Source organism: Onychostoma macrolepis, chromosome 07 (assembly GCF_012432095.1).
Source record: "Onychostoma macrolepis isolate SWU-2019 chromosome 07, ASM1243209v1, whole genome shotgun sequence".
Lineage (NCBI taxonomy): Eukaryota > Metazoa > Chordata > Actinopteri > Cypriniformes > Cyprinidae > Onychostoma > Onychostoma macrolepis.
The window spans coordinates 21654464-21673906 of record NC_081161.1 but is presented as its reverse complement, the minus strand read 5'-3'; the positions used below and the strand labels follow the sequence as shown (position 1 = coordinate 21673906).

General features: G+C 34.8%; 1 protein-coding gene across 4 annotated transcripts in view; it reads left to right on the top strand.

Annotated features, from left to right (window-relative positions):
• Nucleotides 1-14223, top strand: part of ca7 (carbonic anhydrase VII) — a 55791-nt gene extending 41568 nt beyond the window's left edge. Inside the window, exons 1-8 of one of the 4 annotated variants that reach the window (XM_058782509.1) lie at nucleotides 2-110; nucleotides 3292-3544; nucleotides 5825-5956; nucleotides 7924-8042; nucleotides 8152-8247; nucleotides 9758-9820; nucleotides 10466-10621; nucleotides 13150-14223. In XM_058782509.1, the coding sequence (XP_058638492.1) occupies nucleotides 3508-3544; nucleotides 5825-5956; nucleotides 7924-8042; nucleotides 8152-8247; nucleotides 9758-9820; nucleotides 10466-10621; nucleotides 13150-13272 (726 nt within the window). In that variant the 5' untranslated portion in view covers nucleotides 2-110; nucleotides 3292-3507 and the 3' untranslated portion in view covers nucleotides 13273-14223. Of the gene's footprint in view, nucleotide 1; nucleotides 111-3291; nucleotides 3545-5758; nucleotides 5957-7923; nucleotides 8043-8151; nucleotides 8248-9757; nucleotides 9821-10465; nucleotides 10622-13149 lie in introns of those variants that run through there. The other 3 variants (XM_058782506.1, XM_058782508.1, XM_058782507.1) reach the window with 3 other exon arrangements.
• The last annotated feature ends 5220 nt before the right edge of the window (nucleotides 14224-19443 follow it).

The following is a 19443-nucleotide window of genomic DNA, read 5'->3' as shown; positions in this document are numbered from 1 at the left end:
TTTAATAGCCACCTTTGTCCACCTTGGGGACTTGTAAGTGTTTTTTTGTTTTGTTTTTTCCCCTTCTTCAGAAGAATTTGATTTGTTAATTAGGCCACTACGTGAAAAAGGTGAGCAGCGGTTTATTCAAAGTATCAGTGGGTTACAAAATGAGGATTAAATTTGTTATACATTCTAAACGTTGATGAATGAATGACTGACAGTCATCTCTGTCAAAATGTGGGTCAGTTTACACAGATTCACTCTAATGCGGACACCAGGGTCAATCATACTACATCTTTCCACAGAATCGTGTATCACAAAACAACAAAAATAAATCACAGTCTGGTTTATCTTTGCTACTGGTCCTCTTGCTGAGAATGTCTAGCTGTCATCTAGTCTACCATCAGTAGAAAGCCACAAATAGAGAGAGAAAGATAAATAAATAAAAAACGTCTCACCCTGGGTATCTTTTCTACACTCCTCAAATGAACTAACTTCACTTTATCATGACAACTTCTGAGGACGTTTGCTTCCTCACTAGCCTTCAAGAAACAAAAAGCCACTGGCTGGTATGGATTCCGCAATATTTCTTAATTATATTGATCAAAACATTAATATTCAGTTGTCAGTGTTTTTTTTTTTTGTTTGTTTGTTTGTTTGTTCTTGAGCGTCTCACTAGTCCCCAGTAAATGCACAAACTAGCCTAATTGTTTACCTTCAATGCAATGCAAGTCACTTTGGATAAAAGCATCTGCCACACTGTAAAAAAAAGAAAGAAAGAAAAGTTGAGCGAACTTAAAAAACATTTTTTACCAGCTTCAGCAGATTTTTGAGTTTGCTCAACTTATTTTTGTGGGAGATTCTCAAATTTTTGTTGTATAAACTTAAAATGACAAGTTGAGAAAACTCAAAAATCTGCTGAAGCTTGTTGCCTTAAAATTTTAAGTTGGCTCAACTTTTTTTTTTTTTTTACAGTGCAAATACATCAAATGTATAGTGCTATCATATCATAAACAAATCATTACACTTAAACATATTGCAACCGTACAGTAGGCTATACAACATCTCCAACTCCAGTGACTGTTCTGTTATCTCCTACACTCTTAAAAATAAAGGTGCTTCACGATGCCATGGAAGAACCTTTTTTTGTCTAAATGGTTTCATAAAGAACCTTAAACATCTTCACAAAAGGTTCTTTGTGGTGAAAGAATGTTCTTCAGATTATAAAACGGTAAGAAAGAACCTTTGACAGAATGGTTCTTTGTGGAACCAAAAATGGTTCTTGGCATTGCTTGTGAAGAACTTGTTAAGCACCTTTATTTTTTAAGAGTGCAATTATAATATTTCTTGTTGCATTGCATTGCTATTCTTGTTTTGGCAGCTCTACAACTGTCCTGTAGGCTATCTCTGACGTGGCATATGAAGTGAACTTTTCATTGGTTCTAAAACTAAAAGCTGCCTAGCTATTTTGATGTTATTAATTTTGGAAATTACAGTCATAGAGCTGAGGTAAGCCTCCCAGACAGCAGCTCTGACTCAAACACGTTATTTTTATTGCATCATATTCAAGTCATTGTTTTGAAGAAGCACAAGCATGCTGTTAGACCAAAGTGTAAATGTCTCATCATAGTGCCCTTTTTGCTGGCGTTAAATTTTTTATTGCTGTCACAGCTGTTTTCACATGCAGCTAACTTACGATTTTAACATATGTCCTCATTTCTTTCTCTAGAATCTGTTATTTGAATGTGGAAAAAATATCTTGATGTAATCATCAGTCTGTCACTGTTTATGTGGCTAGTTGTAGCTGTACATGTAAGACCTTTTCATAAAACATCCTGGAAAAATGGCTCAAAATAGCAAATATAATATGTATATATATATAGGCCAATATATCTGAAGAGTTCAGATGCAAAAGCCTCTAAGTGCCGTCTGAAATTTTCTTCTAAAATGAGCATTTTCATCAGGCTCCTATATTTATGTTTAGTTATTTCACTTTAATTGCATAGAAAAGGACCTATACATTGCCATTAGAGTAAATTTACTGAACTTAAACATAGGAGCCAGATAAAAATGCTCATTTTAGATGAAAATCTCAGATGGCACTTAGAGGCTTTTGCATCTGAACTCTTCATTTGCTATTTTGTTATTTTGACCCATTGTACAGGTTTGGTGTCAGACACCTTAATTTTTAAAGAGTGCCACAGGTTCTCAAGTAGACAGTGATCAGACATTAGAATGGGCAGGCAATCGCCCTGAACCACATCATGATCATGTAGCTATGAGGATTTTTTCAGACAATGTGGTACTCATGTTAATGATTCACGGTAGAGGTAATTTGTGAGTTAATTGTCTGTTAGGGCAATTGCTTTTGATTTATATAAACCTAGAGCTTATGCACCAGAGACCTTTATAAACAACACATTTATTATTGTTATTATTACTATTAAATACAGCCTAACAAAATAAATAATTTAGTTATATTATTATGATTATTTATAATAGTAAAATGTTAATTTTAAATGCAAATTCTCACAAATGACTTTTCATAATGTCTATTCGTCAGACCACAAGTATGACAGAGACAAGGGCTAGCCTATGGCATGCTTTCTCTCATTTTTGTTCTTCTTTTCAGCATCCAACAATAAAGGTTTTCAAAAACTCCATAAAACGTCAGTATTTGTCAAGAAAAAAAAAAAATCTTGTGAAGCATTTGAAGTCTTGAAGTTAAACTGATTTTGACTTATTAATAAAAGCTTGGTTTGTCATGTTTGCTCGTTTTTACCAAATAGCCTACCCTCTCAGAAATAAAGGTACAAAAGCTGTCACTGGGGCGGTACCTTTTCAAAAGGTACCTATTAGGTTCAAATATGTACACTTTAAGTACCAAAATGGACCCTTTAGGTACAAACATGTACCTTTTGAAAAGGTACCGCCTCAGTGACAGCTTTTGTACCTTTATTTCTGAGAGTGTACCCCACTAGTAGCCTACATAATATGAAATAAATTAAAGATAAAGGCTATTTGAAGCAAAAGTTTTAATAGCTAAGTATAATTCTGCATTCTGAATTTTATCAAGGTAACATTCAGACTCAAAATGAAGTGTCAGTGTTAAATGGTAATGTGCTCCCTTGTCAAGCGCTCTGCCCTTCCAAAGAGCTAAAAAGATGGACACAGTGATGCCCACTTTTAAACAGAATTCGTCCTCGATGTTTTTCTATTCAGATCTCAGATGAATTGATTCATTTGCAGTCGACAGCTCAATTATATACTAGTAATTCAAAGTACGTTAGCTATTCAAATATTTGACAGGTCCTGACAGACGTCCTCCTCAACACACAGCGCAATCGGCTTTAGAGGAGGCGGGGCCTGATCGGATCAGCTCATCTGTCAGTCAATTACAGCGCTCTTCATTCACCTGTTACCGCTGTCACTAGACTCCGTCCACACACAACTCTCCTCTGCACCACTCAAGACACTTCTGCGCTCTTTACAACATCTAATCCGCTGTTCAACGAAGAGGGAGCTATGACTGGCCATCTCTGGGGATATGGGGAGGACAACGGTAAGTTAATTGCAGTCAATTAATTGCCGTCCGAATCTGAGATTACAAGAAAACATCAATACCCAAATGTCTTTGTAAATCGGTTTTGACCACTGCACAGCACCGTACAGTAACTGTTGAGCTTCACGGTAAAATGCATGCATTATTATTATTATTTTTTAATAGACTTTTTTTTTCTGAAAAGCTGGAAACTGCTTCAAGAATAGGCTAATATTATGTCACCTCTCCACTACAGAGAGGAAGCTGTTAAGAAATAAAAAATATTTGTGCAACTTCTGAAATGGGACATTATTTTAACAGCAACAGGTATGCAATAAAAGTTTAAAATATGTACTATATAGATTTATATAATTGCAGGACTTATCATTTTAGCTTGCCAGTCGACCAATTAGGTGGTAAATGTTTAGCCTACCTTTCTGCTCATTTTTAGATTTTAATTTTAATTTAATTTTAATTTTTTTTATTTTAAGAGATAAAATGCAAGACAGAATACCATTTGAACCACAGACAAATTACTAAATGATTATTAGCCCATTTTTAATATATTATTTATTTATTTATTATTATTATTATTAGGCCTATATTGTTAAGTAAAATAGGCCTATTTAAATAAATATTGAGCATGTTGTGACTGGCCTTATGAGAAGCGCTTTTGCGGGTTCATCAGATCGGTCTGATAGGGCTTAAAAGAAGAGGAGTCCTCACCACAACTATAACAAGAACGACAGCAACATCAAGGAAATATATTGTTGGAATCGCTTTTATTTTATTTATTGTTTTCAAACGAATGCACAATGAAAACATTGACAGTCAAAATCCATGGACATTTATGCATTTTAGCAGACACTTATTTTAAAATCGATCCGACTTTAAGCATGAAATCAAATAAAATTGACGCTATACACATTTCTAGTGTTGTGGTGAATAATCCTTGCAATTTAATCCATCAAAACAATTTTTTTGTCTTCATAATATTTAATAATAAAAAAAAATTAAAAAATCAGAAAAAAAGATTTCCTCTTAGGAATGGCATTCCTCTGATGACAACGGTTTGTCAGATGACAACTTTAGTGCCATACGGTTTCAGGACAGCAGAGCAAGTGCTAGCGGTCTGATATAATCTCCACCATAACTTCCGGTCTCAGACTGCTGGCCTGGCTCTGCTGTGGTTCTGCAGCTGGTTATTGCAACCGTCAGTTTGTTGTGAGCTAGAGATGGTGAGAATGTGTGCATGTGTGCTGGGTTAGTTTTTGTGCTTGTACTCAATCATTCATAATATGTCCAGTCATCTGTCGTTAGATTTAGTGCTGCATATTTGGTTGCCCAGTCCACTGTTAATGCGAGATTAGCCCAGTTATCTTTTAAGGGGATAGTTGCTGCTTAAACAACGTAACCAGGCTGTATTTGATTTCAAGACTGGCACCCTGCTACAATTCACAAACATTGAAGACATTGAAATGTTGTTGGGTCACACTCGCACTAAACTAACTCAAATGCATAACAATGTTTAACAGTGAATTGCTGACACTTAATATTACTGTGTTAATATGTCTAAATGCACCCCCCCCCCCACCCCCCCAAAAAAAAACAAAAAACAAAACCCTGTTTCTTTTTCTTTTTCCCTTTTCCCAATTATGAAGAAGCCTGGTTTTGGCCTGCCTCCAAAGCTGTTTATCACTTCCTTGCTGTAATTATGCATTTTTTTTAAATAAACCATTAAGTTGCATTCTAATACTGCATTTACCTCCTTTTACAGTAAAGTTGAAAATTCCATAAATCCAAAAATTGTCATAATGGCATCATTATTTCAATGTAAATATTTTATTTCTCTTCACATTTCTCTTCACAAACAAACAAAAATTACCTTTTCAAATTGAAAAAGTTTCAAAGTAGTTTCAAGCTTAACACACACACACACACACACACACACACAAACAGTCTGGTATATGTGGTTTACACAGGGGACACAGGAAGTGTCCTCATAAACCATGTTTACGTTGTAGTACCCATGTTATTATACACATTTGTGTCCTCATAAACCATATATACCAGTACACACACACACACACACACACACACACACAACAATATCTAAAGTAATGTAGATAACTACTTTAAAAACAGTAAGTTACAATACAGTACTTTGTGTTAACTTGAAAAGATTGACTGTTATTACATTCATTAATGTCTGGTTGTTTAATATTGTTTTTCTAGGTCCATTAGAATGGTACAAAGACTATCCCATTGCCGAGGGTAACCGCCAATCACCTATTGATATAGTCCCTGCAGATGCTGTATTTGATGGCAGACTGTCTCCTATCTCACTGTCTTACAACAACTGCACCTCTGTCAGCATATCAAACAATGGCCATTCTGTGGTAGTGGAGTTCATTGACTCAGATGAGAGATCAGGTTGGTATCAGTGACATAACATTAATGCTGCTTTAAAATGATACTGTCATGGTTGGTTGATTGGTCTCTTGATGTTCAGAGAAGAACACAGCTTTGAGCAGGCAACATTTAGTTCTGTTTCTTCAGATTTGAGTTTTTGCACACAACTGGTTTCTGCTTCTTCTACTCACAGCTCTCATGTTGTGCACAGCTGCTGTGAAATAGTTGTATGTATAAAATTGTTTTCAGTAATTGAAGCTGAAATTAGATAAATATAAACATTAGATTAAGAACATACAAATTTGAATAATTAGATCAAAAACTAAGGTTTAATTTGACTTAAATGACTATAAACAAACTGAAATTAAAATGAAAACTGAAACTGATTCAAAATATTAATAAAAAAATAGTACTAAAACAACACTGGGCTGTACTGTCACTCACAGAAGAAAGTTCTGCTTAATCTGCACAAATGACCCTGTCATTTTAGTTCTCTTCTTACCACTTGAGCTCTGGAATGCAATGACTGTTATATGAAATTGCTCACATCAAAAATAGTAACTCTGTTCATTCTGCAGTCATTAAAAGGGAAGAGAATTTGTGGTCTGAGCCCCCTTACAGAGAAACATATTATGTAAGATGTAATATTAGTCTCCGGTGTCCCCAGAATGTGTCTGTGTTTCAACCTCAAACCAAAGTTTCAGCTCAAAATACCCCACAGATCATTTATCATTCCATGCTGTAAACGGCATTGTTGAGTGGAATCAAAAACTTGCTGTTTTCGTGCATATATGTTTAATGAGCTAATGCAAATGAGCCGATGCTCCCCGCGTGTGCCTCGGTCACTCAGGCAACAACTAACAAAACATCTGTTTAGTTTTGATTATCAAAGATCAATCGCAGTCACGCTCGCTTGACATTGCAGTCTTCGTCATCATGAAAGTTTATTATTTGCATGAGCTATAAAGCCATATCAGTTTAAACTTCTGATGTATGGCTTTCTGAGCGCACGCACACAGACGTGCGAGTACTAAACTAAGTTCACTTTCACATCTTATTGCGCTTACACTCTCTCAAATACACACAAGGTTATGTCAAAAACACCAAAGTCACAAAGTCGGTTATGTCTGTGAATATCAAAGCTGGGAAAGAAATCACGTGTGTATATTAGATGTGTGTATTAAAGTGACAGCAGCATTATCAGTATCTACTACTGCTGCTGCTGCTAATATGAATCAAATAAAAGAAAAACAAAAAATTACCCACTGTTCTTGATTGAAAAACTTTAGTTGATTCAATACAATACAAGTCTTACCTGAAGTTGTTGTGTTCCACTTTACATGGAAGTTGTTGCTGTTAAATGCTCTGAACAGCTTATTTCGAGACATTTTCTGATTTATGGTTAAAATTAACAAGCAGAGTGGATGGATTATTACCACAGTAGGGTGGTTGTGTACACACGCTGCAGACACACACACACAAAAAAAGCTAGTCTATCTCCAGACTTTTTTTTTTTTTTTTACTTTGTGCTCTGACTCAGTGAACTGAATTACAGTGGTTAGACGTATTGGGTGTGCAAAACACCAAGCGCCTTTTTCAGATACACGTTTTGTTCACCCTTCATCGCATTTTGAGCGAGTCTTAAAAAAAAAAAGGCGATATTCACTTTACATGGAAGTCAGGGGGCGTTCACACAGAACATGTTTTTGCATTCCTTTGCACTGTTTTTTTTTCTGTGTAAAAAATAGACAGATGTGTTTGTGTTTGACTGTTGCGCTCGCATCTGTTGCAGTGTCTCAAACATGACACAGTGTTCTAAAACATACCACTCAAGTTAAAAGAAGTTTGTGTCTCTAGACCTTGCATTTGATTTTCATTCCTGCACGGGGTTTTTTTTTTTTTTTGCGTTTTTAAAAGAAAAAAAACAACAACCAAAAAAAACACATTAAGTGTGAATGGCCCCTTAAACTGCTCTTTTCTTTTGACAGTGATCCGGGGAGGTCCTCTGGAAAACATGTACAGACTTAAACAGTTTCACTTCCACTGGGGATGCAAGGGTTGCAGCGGCTCTGAACACACGGTTGATGGGAAAACCTACGCTTCTGAGGTGAGGGGGCAGAACAGGGACTTTGTCTGCTCTGTGTAGTCTATACTGTATATTATATTTGTTTACACTGTCTGTGTTGCAATCTTTTTGCCTGAATGTCTCTCTCCAGCTTCATCTGGTTCATTGGAATGCCATAAAGTACAAGTCCTTTGGTGAGGCAGCAGCAGCACCTGATGGCCTGGCTGTCCTTGGCATCTTTCTGGAAGTTAGTCTTAGTGTGAATTGGGACTCATTTAAAGGAATAGTTCACCCAAAAATTTGCTGAAAATGTACTCACCTTCAGGCCATCCAAGATGTGCATTTTTTCTTCATCGGAACAGATTTATACAAATTTAGCATTGCATCACTTGCTTACCAATGGAACCTCAGTAGTGAATGGGTGCCGTCAGAATAAGAGTCCAAATATCTGATAAAAACATCACAATAATCCATAAGTAATCCAGTCCATCAGATAAAGGGATAGTTCACCCAAAAATGAAAGTTCTGTCATTAATTACTCACCCTCATGTCGTTCCAAACCCGTAAGACCCGTAAGTTCATCTTCGGAACACAAATTAAGATATTTCTGATGAATTCCAAGAGCTCTCTGACCCTCCCATAGACAGCAAGGATCCTTACATGATCAAGGCTCAGAAACGTAGCAAGGACATCGTTAAAATAATCCATGTGACATTAGGGGTCAACCGTAATTTTGCAGAGCTACGAGAATACTTTGTGCGCAAGAAAAACAAAAATAACGACTTTATTCAACAATTCGTCTTCTCCACGTCACCCTATAGTGCCAATTTGGAGAGTATCACATATGTAAACAACGTATGCAACGTATTTATGTGGATATGTAGTTTGCATTCAGATCAAAGTGTAAACAATGTGAACAACATATCTGCGTACAGAATTTTCATTTTTGGGTGAACTATCCCTTTAATGTCTTTGGTCACACTTTATATTAGGTGGCCTTAACTACTATGTACTTGCATCAAAAAATAAGTACAATGTACTTATTGTGTTCATATTGTATTGCAAAACACTTGTGCTGCTATTGAGGTGGGATACGGGTAAGGTTAGGGACAGGTTTGGTGGTATGGGTAGGTTTAAGGGTGGGTTAAGGTGTAAGGGATGGGTCAACAGTGTAATTATAAATGTAATTACAAAAATTAATTACAGATGTAACTACATATAGGTATTTTTAAATATAAAAGTACAATGTAAGAACATGTATGTACACAATAAGTGCATTGTACCAAATGATTAATTAAATTAAAAGTACACAGTAGTTAAGGCCACCTAATATAAAGTGGGACCATGTCTTTTGAAGCATGCTGTATTTTAGAAGATACAAATTGTGGCTTATTGTAATGTTTTTCCATTTCTGAGCAAGTGATGTAATGCTAAATTTCTCCAAATCTGTAATGATGAAGAAACAAACTTCTCTTGGATGGCTTGAGGATGTGTGCATTTTCAAAATGTTGTTTTTCTATTTATTTTTTGGCAAACAGTTCCTATTAAAATAAAAAACTAAATAATGTAGCATTAGTTGAAAAGCATGGGATTTGTATTATGAGGAAAATAAAATAAAAATGTTATTTATTTAAATAAACAGATCCGTAAAAGAATACTTTTTAATATTAGAAAAATCAAGTACAGAAAGATATAAATATCCACAGTAAAGTGCATATTGTACCTATTCTAATAATATTTTTTATTTTTTGTTTCAGATAGGTGATGAGCACAGAGCTCTTCATCAGATAACAGATGCCTTATATATGGTTAAATTCAAGGTATGTGTATTTATGTAGTAAATTTATGAAAAATGGGAAACATATTAATTTATTTACGCTATCTTTGAGAGAATGCATGAATGATTATATTAAATCAAGGTCTTCAGGTAGCTTGCCAAACGGATGCGGCACTTTAGTCCTCTTTTTTTGCATCTGATTGAATTTGGAAACCCCCAGATGCCTCTTTGCATATGATTTCATTTGTAAATATTTGTCTTGAAATATGTTAATCAGGTTCTAAGGATTCAAATTAGCACCTCTCAGGTGTTTTTTTTATTTTCTTCCAGTGTCTTCACACTTTTGTATTTAGAGTAATTATCTGTTTCTTCAGCATTATTTTAATGTTAATTTGTGCATTTATGAATGAATCACATTCTTTAATTTGATTCATTTTCTTCAATATTCTTGTTTGCTTCACATTTTAGTTGAATTTACACAAAGACCCCTAACCAAATATCCAGTAGTGTAGAAAACTAATATATTGAGAATTGACCTTTGAAAAAAAAAAAAAAAAAACATATTAGTCAGTCACTAATCAAAATATTGTGTATTATTGTTACAGCCCTGTTTAGAGTATCTTTATTTCCTAAAGCTCTGCAATACAGTTCAATAATTTTATGCTTGTTTTTTTTTTTTTTCTTATAGGGAAGTGTTACTGATTTTAAAGGCTTTAACCCAAAGTGCCTCCTGCCGAACAGTCTGGAGTATTGGACATACCCAGGCTCTCTCACAACTCCTCCACTGTATGAGAGCGTCACATGGATTGTGCTGAAAGAACCCATTTATGTGTCTGAGAAGCAGGTGAGTTGCTTTTGTGGGTTGCTTTTTGGTTTTCTTTAACTTTATTAACCTTATTTACAAAGTGAATTGCTAGTGTTTGTCATGACCATCATATGGTCTATTGACACATGTCGGTTTATGAAAATGAATGGTTGTGGAGGGAGATGGATGTGGGAAGCACTGCCGCTGAATCAAAATCATTGGTATTGATGTAAATTAGGGATAGTCCACAGTATCCCAGACAGTGAATCTGGTCAGAAATCTGCTGACATGATTGCATGTCTGGTTTTGCATAAATAATGATTATATATTTGTGTGTGTGTGTGTGTGTGTGTATATATATATATATATATATATATATATCACTCACTCACACATACTCGCACACATATAACACATATAAATATGTGCACAATACCAGTGTGTGCTGTTATCTGTGGATGTATCTGTTTAAAAGTGTCTGATTGAGTGACTCTCAAAACTCTGAGTGTTCGTGAAAGAATCCTTTTGTAATGTCAGGGGTTCAGCTCAGAGTTACTTTCAGTCAAACAAAATGTGCACATCCTGACAACATTAAACACAACTGAAATCCTACTGTGGATTCAGAACGCTATAGAGGTAATTGTAGCCCCAGATTTGTGCTGCATACACCACACTTACAGAAATTTTCAGATTTTATCAGCAAAGTTACATTAAACTGGATAAAGATGACAGCAAAGACATTTATAATATAACAAAAGATTTTTATTTCAAATAAATGCTGTTCTTTTAAACTTTCCATTTGTCATATCAAATGTATATCACAGTTTCAAGCAGCACAAATGTTTCCAACACTGTTAATAATAAGGAAGAGCACCAAATCAGCATATTAGATCAAGGATCATGTGACACTGAAGACTAATGGGAGTTTAATTAATTAATCTTTAACTAAAGAGTAATGGCTACTGAAAATTCAACTTTGGAGTAAATTGCATTTTAAAATAAATTAAATTATAGTACATTTATAAATGTGTGTGTGTGTGTATATATATATATATACATTAGTGCAGCCAATCGATTAAAAATTTAATCGCATTAATCACAGTCAGGGGCTGTGATTAATCATGATTAATCCCAAATTTAAAATACTAGGATTTACCTGTAAATGTGTTGAAAAAGAAATGCATGAAACTAGTTTAAGGAAATAGAACCTTTCACACTTCCGCCAGGTATGAGACATAATCCTTATTATTCTTTTGTTTTTATTCAGCCATTATCAGCCTTTATACTGGCAATAAAACGTTTACCAAGCCACATCGCTTCAATCCCAGTATACATTTACCCAACTATTATCAAAAGTATTTCTAAATAAATACAAAAAAAATCATTTTCTCGCGACCTTATGAAGTATTATGACAAAATGCACTATGAAGAAGAATTGGACCTGTTCTGCAGCTGCATTAGAGCTAATATTAGCATCATGCTACATAAGACAATTTATGAGATTAATAGTACACTTTTACTCAGAACTCACTTCAAACCACCATCGAGTGTTTGTAATAACTTCCTTTTATGACCACATGTGGAATTTGGTCGTTTACTGTTGTTAAAATGTTATTTATAGCCTTTTATATTGCTGCACAAATTAGCATTTCAGATATACACATTCATCTCAAGAAAATCACATACAGACCATATCTATCGTAATCGTGTGTTTATTATTTTATATAATCTATAGTGGCTGTTGTCATGTTTATTTCTGCTGTGTAAAAGCCTTTAAATGTATACTCTGCTGAAACTCAGGTTGTTTGATGTTACAACCGCCTCTCAGTTCAGTTGCCAGGGATACATTTCAAGTATAATACACATTAGTAAAATGATCTATTTTAATTTTAATTTGTCTATATACACTTTGAGCAGCCGCGGTACATTAAAAAAGTAGCCCAAAAAAAACCAGCAACCTATTAACGCGTTAATTTTCTTTGATTAATCGCATGGGTTAATGCGTTAACGTTGACACCCCTAATATATATATATATATATATTTATTATTATTATTATTATTTTATTTTTTTATATTACTTAACATTTTGTGAGCATAAGAGACTTTTATTTGTAAGTTTTAAAAATTCTTACTGATGACAAACTTTTGAATAGTAGTGCATGACCTTTGCTTTGAAGTGTCATATTACTAGATTTGCATTTCAGATCCATATGTCTATGTTCATCTGAAAGACTGGACTGTGGATTTGGTCTCCGGCTCTTGTGTAGTCCCTCAGACTTTGTACAAGGAAATTTAATTAAAGTAAGCATGAGCAGTTTGGCATGTTGGCGGCACAGTCGTGACAGCGGCCTAGTGTGTCTGGCATGTGGCCACAAGGCTTTGATCTTGTACAGCTTATTAAAATGATTGATGGGCTATAAGTAGAAAAAGCTCAGGAGATTCACAGCATGGAGACCCAAGCCTGTTACATAAGATTTGGTAACCAAAGTTGATTTCTTTTGCAGTGCATCGTGTCACTTTGCCAGGTTCTGTCTCACATGCTGTTTTTCATGCTTTTTGGACTTAGATGGGAAAGTTCCGGACACTGCTGTTTAATGGAGAGGAAGAAGACGACCGAATGCGCATGGAGAACAACTTCCGACCACCACAGCTGCTGAAAGGCAGAACAGTGCGGGCCTCTTTTAAGTAGCCTGGACCAGCAGTTGTGATCAGCTATATTTCAAGACTGCTCTAGAATCACCTCTGAGGTTAAAACGTGAATTATAAGGGTGCGGGGTTTGTTCAGTCATGTCACTCTCTGTCTGCTGCTTAAAGGTTTTGGCCAGTGACCTCAAACACAGTTTGACTTTGACATTGAGCTCTTTGAATCCAAGTCTCTACATTTTTAGATCCCTTCTCATCCACCTTGATCAGGCTTGCACAAACAGATCCTTGTTGCAGGTGGCTGAGATATTTGTACTTTCAAAGGGTCCAAGCTGATGGGGTCTGATAAGCTTGCTGTCGTCTGCTTTCTCACTTCTAAAGGAAATGGTTAGTAATCCAGGATCCTGAAATTTAACCTGTTAGTTGCCACCAGAGGCTCTTGTTAACTTTTGATATAGGGCATGAGTGGTGTTATTTAAGCTGTTTGTAGTAAGGCTCGTGGTGCTTCCAGGAACACAGACCTGGTGGTGGCAGGATGGCACTCCATTATCGCTGAAAGTTGCATGAATAGATGAAAATGGCTCCGTAATGTAAGTAGATAGCATTTCTGTTTACCTGATTGTTGTGAGTCCAAGAAGTAAGTTTTTACAGACTCTTTTATCAACGCTGCGGACACTGTAGTGAATGTTCTTGTGCTGTCAGTGAAGCCTTATAAATGCTCTTACAGTAATAGGAGGGTGATGTTTGGGGGTTGAAATGACTAATGGATTACACTGCTCACACTTTAGAAAACAGTTCCTGTTATTAATGCAATTCCTAATGGAATCTCTGGCATGACTGTAGGAGTGTTACGGAAGATTTCTAACAGGTCAGAGCTGTATTAAAACTTGACCCCTGGACAACATCCAGCTGAAACGGCAAGGATTTTCTTTTGGGTGTTTGGTGGCTGGCATGGTTTCATAAATATTTTATATTGTATTGAGTTTTTATGTTTAATATGTACAAAATTATTAAATTATTTTAATAACCCATGTGTCTTTGTTACTGACATTATTTGTCACTATATTTGTGAATTAAAATGCTTGCTACTTCTAAAAAAAACTGCAGTCAGATAAAGTTACAATTATTTTGATTTTTCTCTGTTCTTTCTCCATGAGCTTTCAGTCCTGCTGCTTGCTTCAAAAATCAATAAATGGAAAAGATGTAGCAAGGAGTAATTTATTTGTGTATTCCTCTACTACACAATACTTTACCTTGCATTAGCACACAGTAAGATACCAAGTGACCATGAACACCTTAAAAAAAGATAAAACTTACAGCACAATAATATTATTCTCACTTAATATCCATTAGTTTCTTTTAATCAGACAGTTGTCTCATTTTATGGAGTATTTTAAAAAGGAATACTGAACCTCTCTGGCGCCCTCATATGGTGATAAATGGATCAACAATAACTTCCATTTAGTTTGTAGATTTGCGATCGGTATACTCAACATTAACCAGTCTAATAAGTGACAAGTATCTGAATTTCCATCCTATAGCACTAAGTACGGTGGCCGAGAGAGCTCAATGCGCTGCAAATAGAAAAAAAACACCTGCAAATTAAGAAAACAACTTCATCAATTTGACAACACACGCGCTACAAATGCTCACACCACAAACAAATAAAGAAACGCACTGCAAATAGAAAAAACACCTGCAAATTACGAAAACAACTTCATCAATTTGACAACACACGCGCTGCAAATGCTCACAACACAACCAAACAAAGAAACGTGCTGCAAATAAAATATTTGGTTGTGTTGTGAGCATTTGCAGCGCGTTTCTTTATTTGTTTGCGTTGTGAGCATTTGCACCACCTGCTGTCAAACTGATGAAGATGTTTTCTTGATTTGCTGGTGCTTTTCTATTTGCATGTGTTTTCTGAAGTTGCAGCGCGTTGAGCTCTCTCGGCCACCGTAAAATAAGCAAACATTTCTGCAGCACCCATACATGGAGACATAGACCTTAAATCAAACCACATACAAAGTTGTATAATAGTCTACTGCAGCTGCAAAATAGGCCTAATTTGTAGGCAGGTTGCAGGTTGCTGTTCCTTTATATTCACATTGGCTAGTACTCTGAAAACTAATTTCAGCATCAAACAATCATTAGCCTAACTCTTCTTGTGTGAAATTTCATATGTGATAATATTACAAACTTTACCCCAAGAGCTGTGCCACTGCAGATGAAATGCACTAAAAATCTGCAGTAAAGCTTCAGTATTAATTATAAATGATTTATTTGAAATATTTAATGTGTTCCATTGTTAATTATATATAGCCTACACACACACACACACACACACATATATATATATATATATATACACATAAAAATGTGTAAAATAACTTTGTATTATCACGCACTTTGCAAAGTTAAAATGAATATTACTTTTCCATACATAAAATGATTAACTGTTAATTTAATTAAACTATCACACTATGTGAATTGAGGGGGTGACATTATCTGGGTTATTATCTGAGGTGCAGATAATAACAGCTGACAAGTTATACTCATTTAAAAAAAAAAAAAAAATTCATGCATGGCAACATTTCTCAAGCAACATCCTCCTCATCATATATAATAAAGTGCAGAGCGAGAAGTTCTGTCCTCAAAGTTCATTTGATTTAGTAATCATTGAGTTGAATGTCATGAAGTCATGATGGACCTGAAAATTATTTGAAATCTGTAAATTCTCAGTTGTCTACATATGGGTGATTGCAGGTAAAGTGGGCCATTTAAGTTTGATTGTACTGTGTTCAATGGGTTTGCACTTTCAGAGCATTACAATGGTTCTTAATTAAAGGGATACTGTTTCTCTAAATGATAAAATAGTTTTGGTTGATGCAATATGACAGTGGTGGGTGTGGCATGGTAAATGGTAGAAAACCCTTTGACATAAGATTTTCCTTTCTACTTGCTGTTTTTGTTTCCACAGTTAACGGGGAATAAAATGCGAAGAAAAAAATATTTAAAAAATTGTTAGTTTTCTTGTAAGGTGTTTAAATATTGCTGGCCCACTTTGTCTGAATGTTTTAGATAAAGTGGGCCAGTGGGATTCAGGTAAAGTGGGCTGACCTTTAACCTTCAGTTATTATACACAAATTCACTAAATAATTTGACATTATTTTATAGTTGACATGTATAATTGACTTTTTTTTAGAAAACAGAAATGAATCTGCAGTCAGGAAATTCAATATAGAGATGGAAGAAAGGAAAGAGAGAATAGAAAGGAAATCGAGACATTCAGGTCAATCTGTGGAATGAAGAAAGGATGAGAGGAGCAAAATATAGATGCAGAATATAAAGCTTTAAAATATGGACACAATTAAAGTTCATTTAGAAAACAGACAGAAAAACATTTTTAAGTATGGTTACCATTTTAAATGTTCTTATTATTTTTAGACTATTCGTTGTTGCTTGTGTTATAGTCACATTTATAACATATTGTAGAGTTCATTTTGTTAATATTCTGATTTCTGAAAATTCTGATATTCAGAACATGATCTTTCAGTTGTTTGGAATTTCACACATGAATTGAGATGAGGATTTACACAGGATTTATTTTACTCATAACCTGTAGGTTATATATTTTTGGATTTGTCAAATATGTTGTGAAATATGTTTGTCTGATAATATGTGGTAATAAATCATGTGTTTTTAATTTTTTGATATATAAGGAATGGCCCACTTTACCTGAAAATATTTTTTTTCTGGAGTGCATGATCTAAAAATGTTTATTGGTATATAACATGCAAATAAAACTTTATATGAACGATATTCAAATTGAAATATTATAGCTGGACATTAAAGTTAACAAAAGTAATAAAGAAAAGAAAAAAAAATTAATTACACGTGGCCCACTTTACCTGCAATCACCCTACATATATTTATACACTACTACATATATTTACACCCCATACGATCTTAAGCTTTTACCAAAAAGCACGTGTGCTCAGCACGCTTTTCCGTAACACAGCAGTTTTTCAGCTCACAATTCAGCTTCTGTTTGCAGCCATTAGAATTGACAGAGGCTGGATAATGTTTAACCTTGTCGATCTGTGAGTCATTATTTTCCTGCAGGGAGCAGTCTAAGTGTGTGGAATATTCAATAGCACAGACTTGTTCCATCAGGTAATCAGGCTAAGGCTCATTACACGGGGAAAGAAATGATAATAAGGATGACTGAGGGGTGCTCACTGTTTGCCTAGCCATGTGCTGCCATGATACGCACAGCAGACATCAGCAATAATAAAGTCTGGAACATGTTGTCTGCTGCAATTATTTGGTCTTGACATTTGCTCTAGGTCTTTCCTTGAATTACACATTTTTTAAAGACAGTGTGTCAAGGAGGTATATAATACCTGGAGAAAGCTATCCATTAACATTCAAGGGCAGTTGCTTAGCTGGCACATATCTGCTTATGGACACAGTATATTCACTTATGAAACGAGTTTCTGTTACAGTACCAGAACATTTTAAACAGCAAGCATCCAGAATCAGCAGTTTTATGCTTCCAGCAGGCATTGTTTTTACATTATTTATTTTTACTCTCACTGGATTAAACTGAATTCACTTTTAGTTCTATATTGCAACATTGGTTTTAATTGAACTAATAGATTTTATAAAAACACTTTATTAAAAACTATATGAATATACTGTAAACTATGCACAACCACAACTATAAGATAAAGTACTACATGTGTTTTGTGCTTTTTAAAAATTATTTCGCATTAAAGGTTCAATACTTCTTTTCCTGTAGGGTGTCTACACTGTAAATAATAATAATAATATTTTTTTAAAGTTACAAACATTACAAGATTATTGGAGTGTGTTACTTGCTTCTTTGTAATTATTTGTCAAATGTAGCCTACTAGCAATTTCTAGTTTTTTTCAGTGGCAGGATTCAGTTTTCACTCAGAACTTGCTATTAAATTTCACAAGTAACACATTGAATTGAACATGGAATTTTAAAGTAGAAAGACTGAAATAGAATTTTCTTGTAAAACATATTCCAACAAAATATGTTTAAAGTGCACACCGCATTTTTGTTGGTGTAATTCTCATTACCCAGCAGATGGCAGCATATAGCTACAAAGTGAAGAGGTTTTAGCCAAGAGCTATAAGAAGCCTTCAGTGTACTTCATTTTTACAACAGACACCCGCCTAGACAATCAAATTATTTTTATTTAATAGTCAAGACATGTTATATTAGTGTATATTTTGTTATACATTTGCGCTAATAAAAGATAACAACAACAAACCTGTATCTTATATATCCTGTATTATAACATCAGTGACATCACACACGTCCTTTCTCCAAGGTCATGCGTTTCCTGATGACATCATAGTATCTGATTCTTGACATGAAGTGATGATGTCATGCGTTTGGTTGCTAAGTGATCCATATCTCTGTTACCTCCGTTGTCTGTTATCTGTTATTTGAGCAGTCTGATTTATAAAAATGTTTCTGTTTGCAGCTTCATTAACAATGAATGAGGCTGGATGTCTAGTATATATTTAACATATTTGCGGAAATAGAATTCCCAGAATAGCCACTGTGTACAGATCAAGGATACCTGAGCAAGCACAAAATATATGGCTGCAATCAATGTGTCATGTAATGTAAACTCCATCTGGATGCCATAAAAATAGCAGCAAGCTGATATTTTTGGTAGAGTGGATATGAATAATATCAACCACTGTCTCAATCTGAGAAATAACCAATATCGCCCGAGGGAAACCAAAGCAGGCTGTAGATACAATCACAAACACAAGCTATTGCTCCTTGTTAGTCGTTAAATAAGAGACATGGTCACGAAAATAAATTGAATGATGTTATGGTGTTTTAGATGCGGCCTCACGCTCCTGATTCTGTTTATCTCACAGGCTAAAAATACACCATCAGACACTGTACACTGACATTTCATTTAACATATAGGATTTTTTTTTTTTTTAATTCACAGCTATTTAGAGGGCCAAATGCTTTATTCAGCTGCAATATAGTGATCGTGCAAGACTAATATCAGTAGCGTGATTTGTTTAGTCAATCAGTCAATCTAACTGAGATTTAAAGGGATAGATCACCCAAAAATGAAAATAACGCTGTACTTTCTTTCTTCTGTGGAACATAAGGAAGACATTTTGTTTCTCGTTTTGATTCTTTCTTTTATTT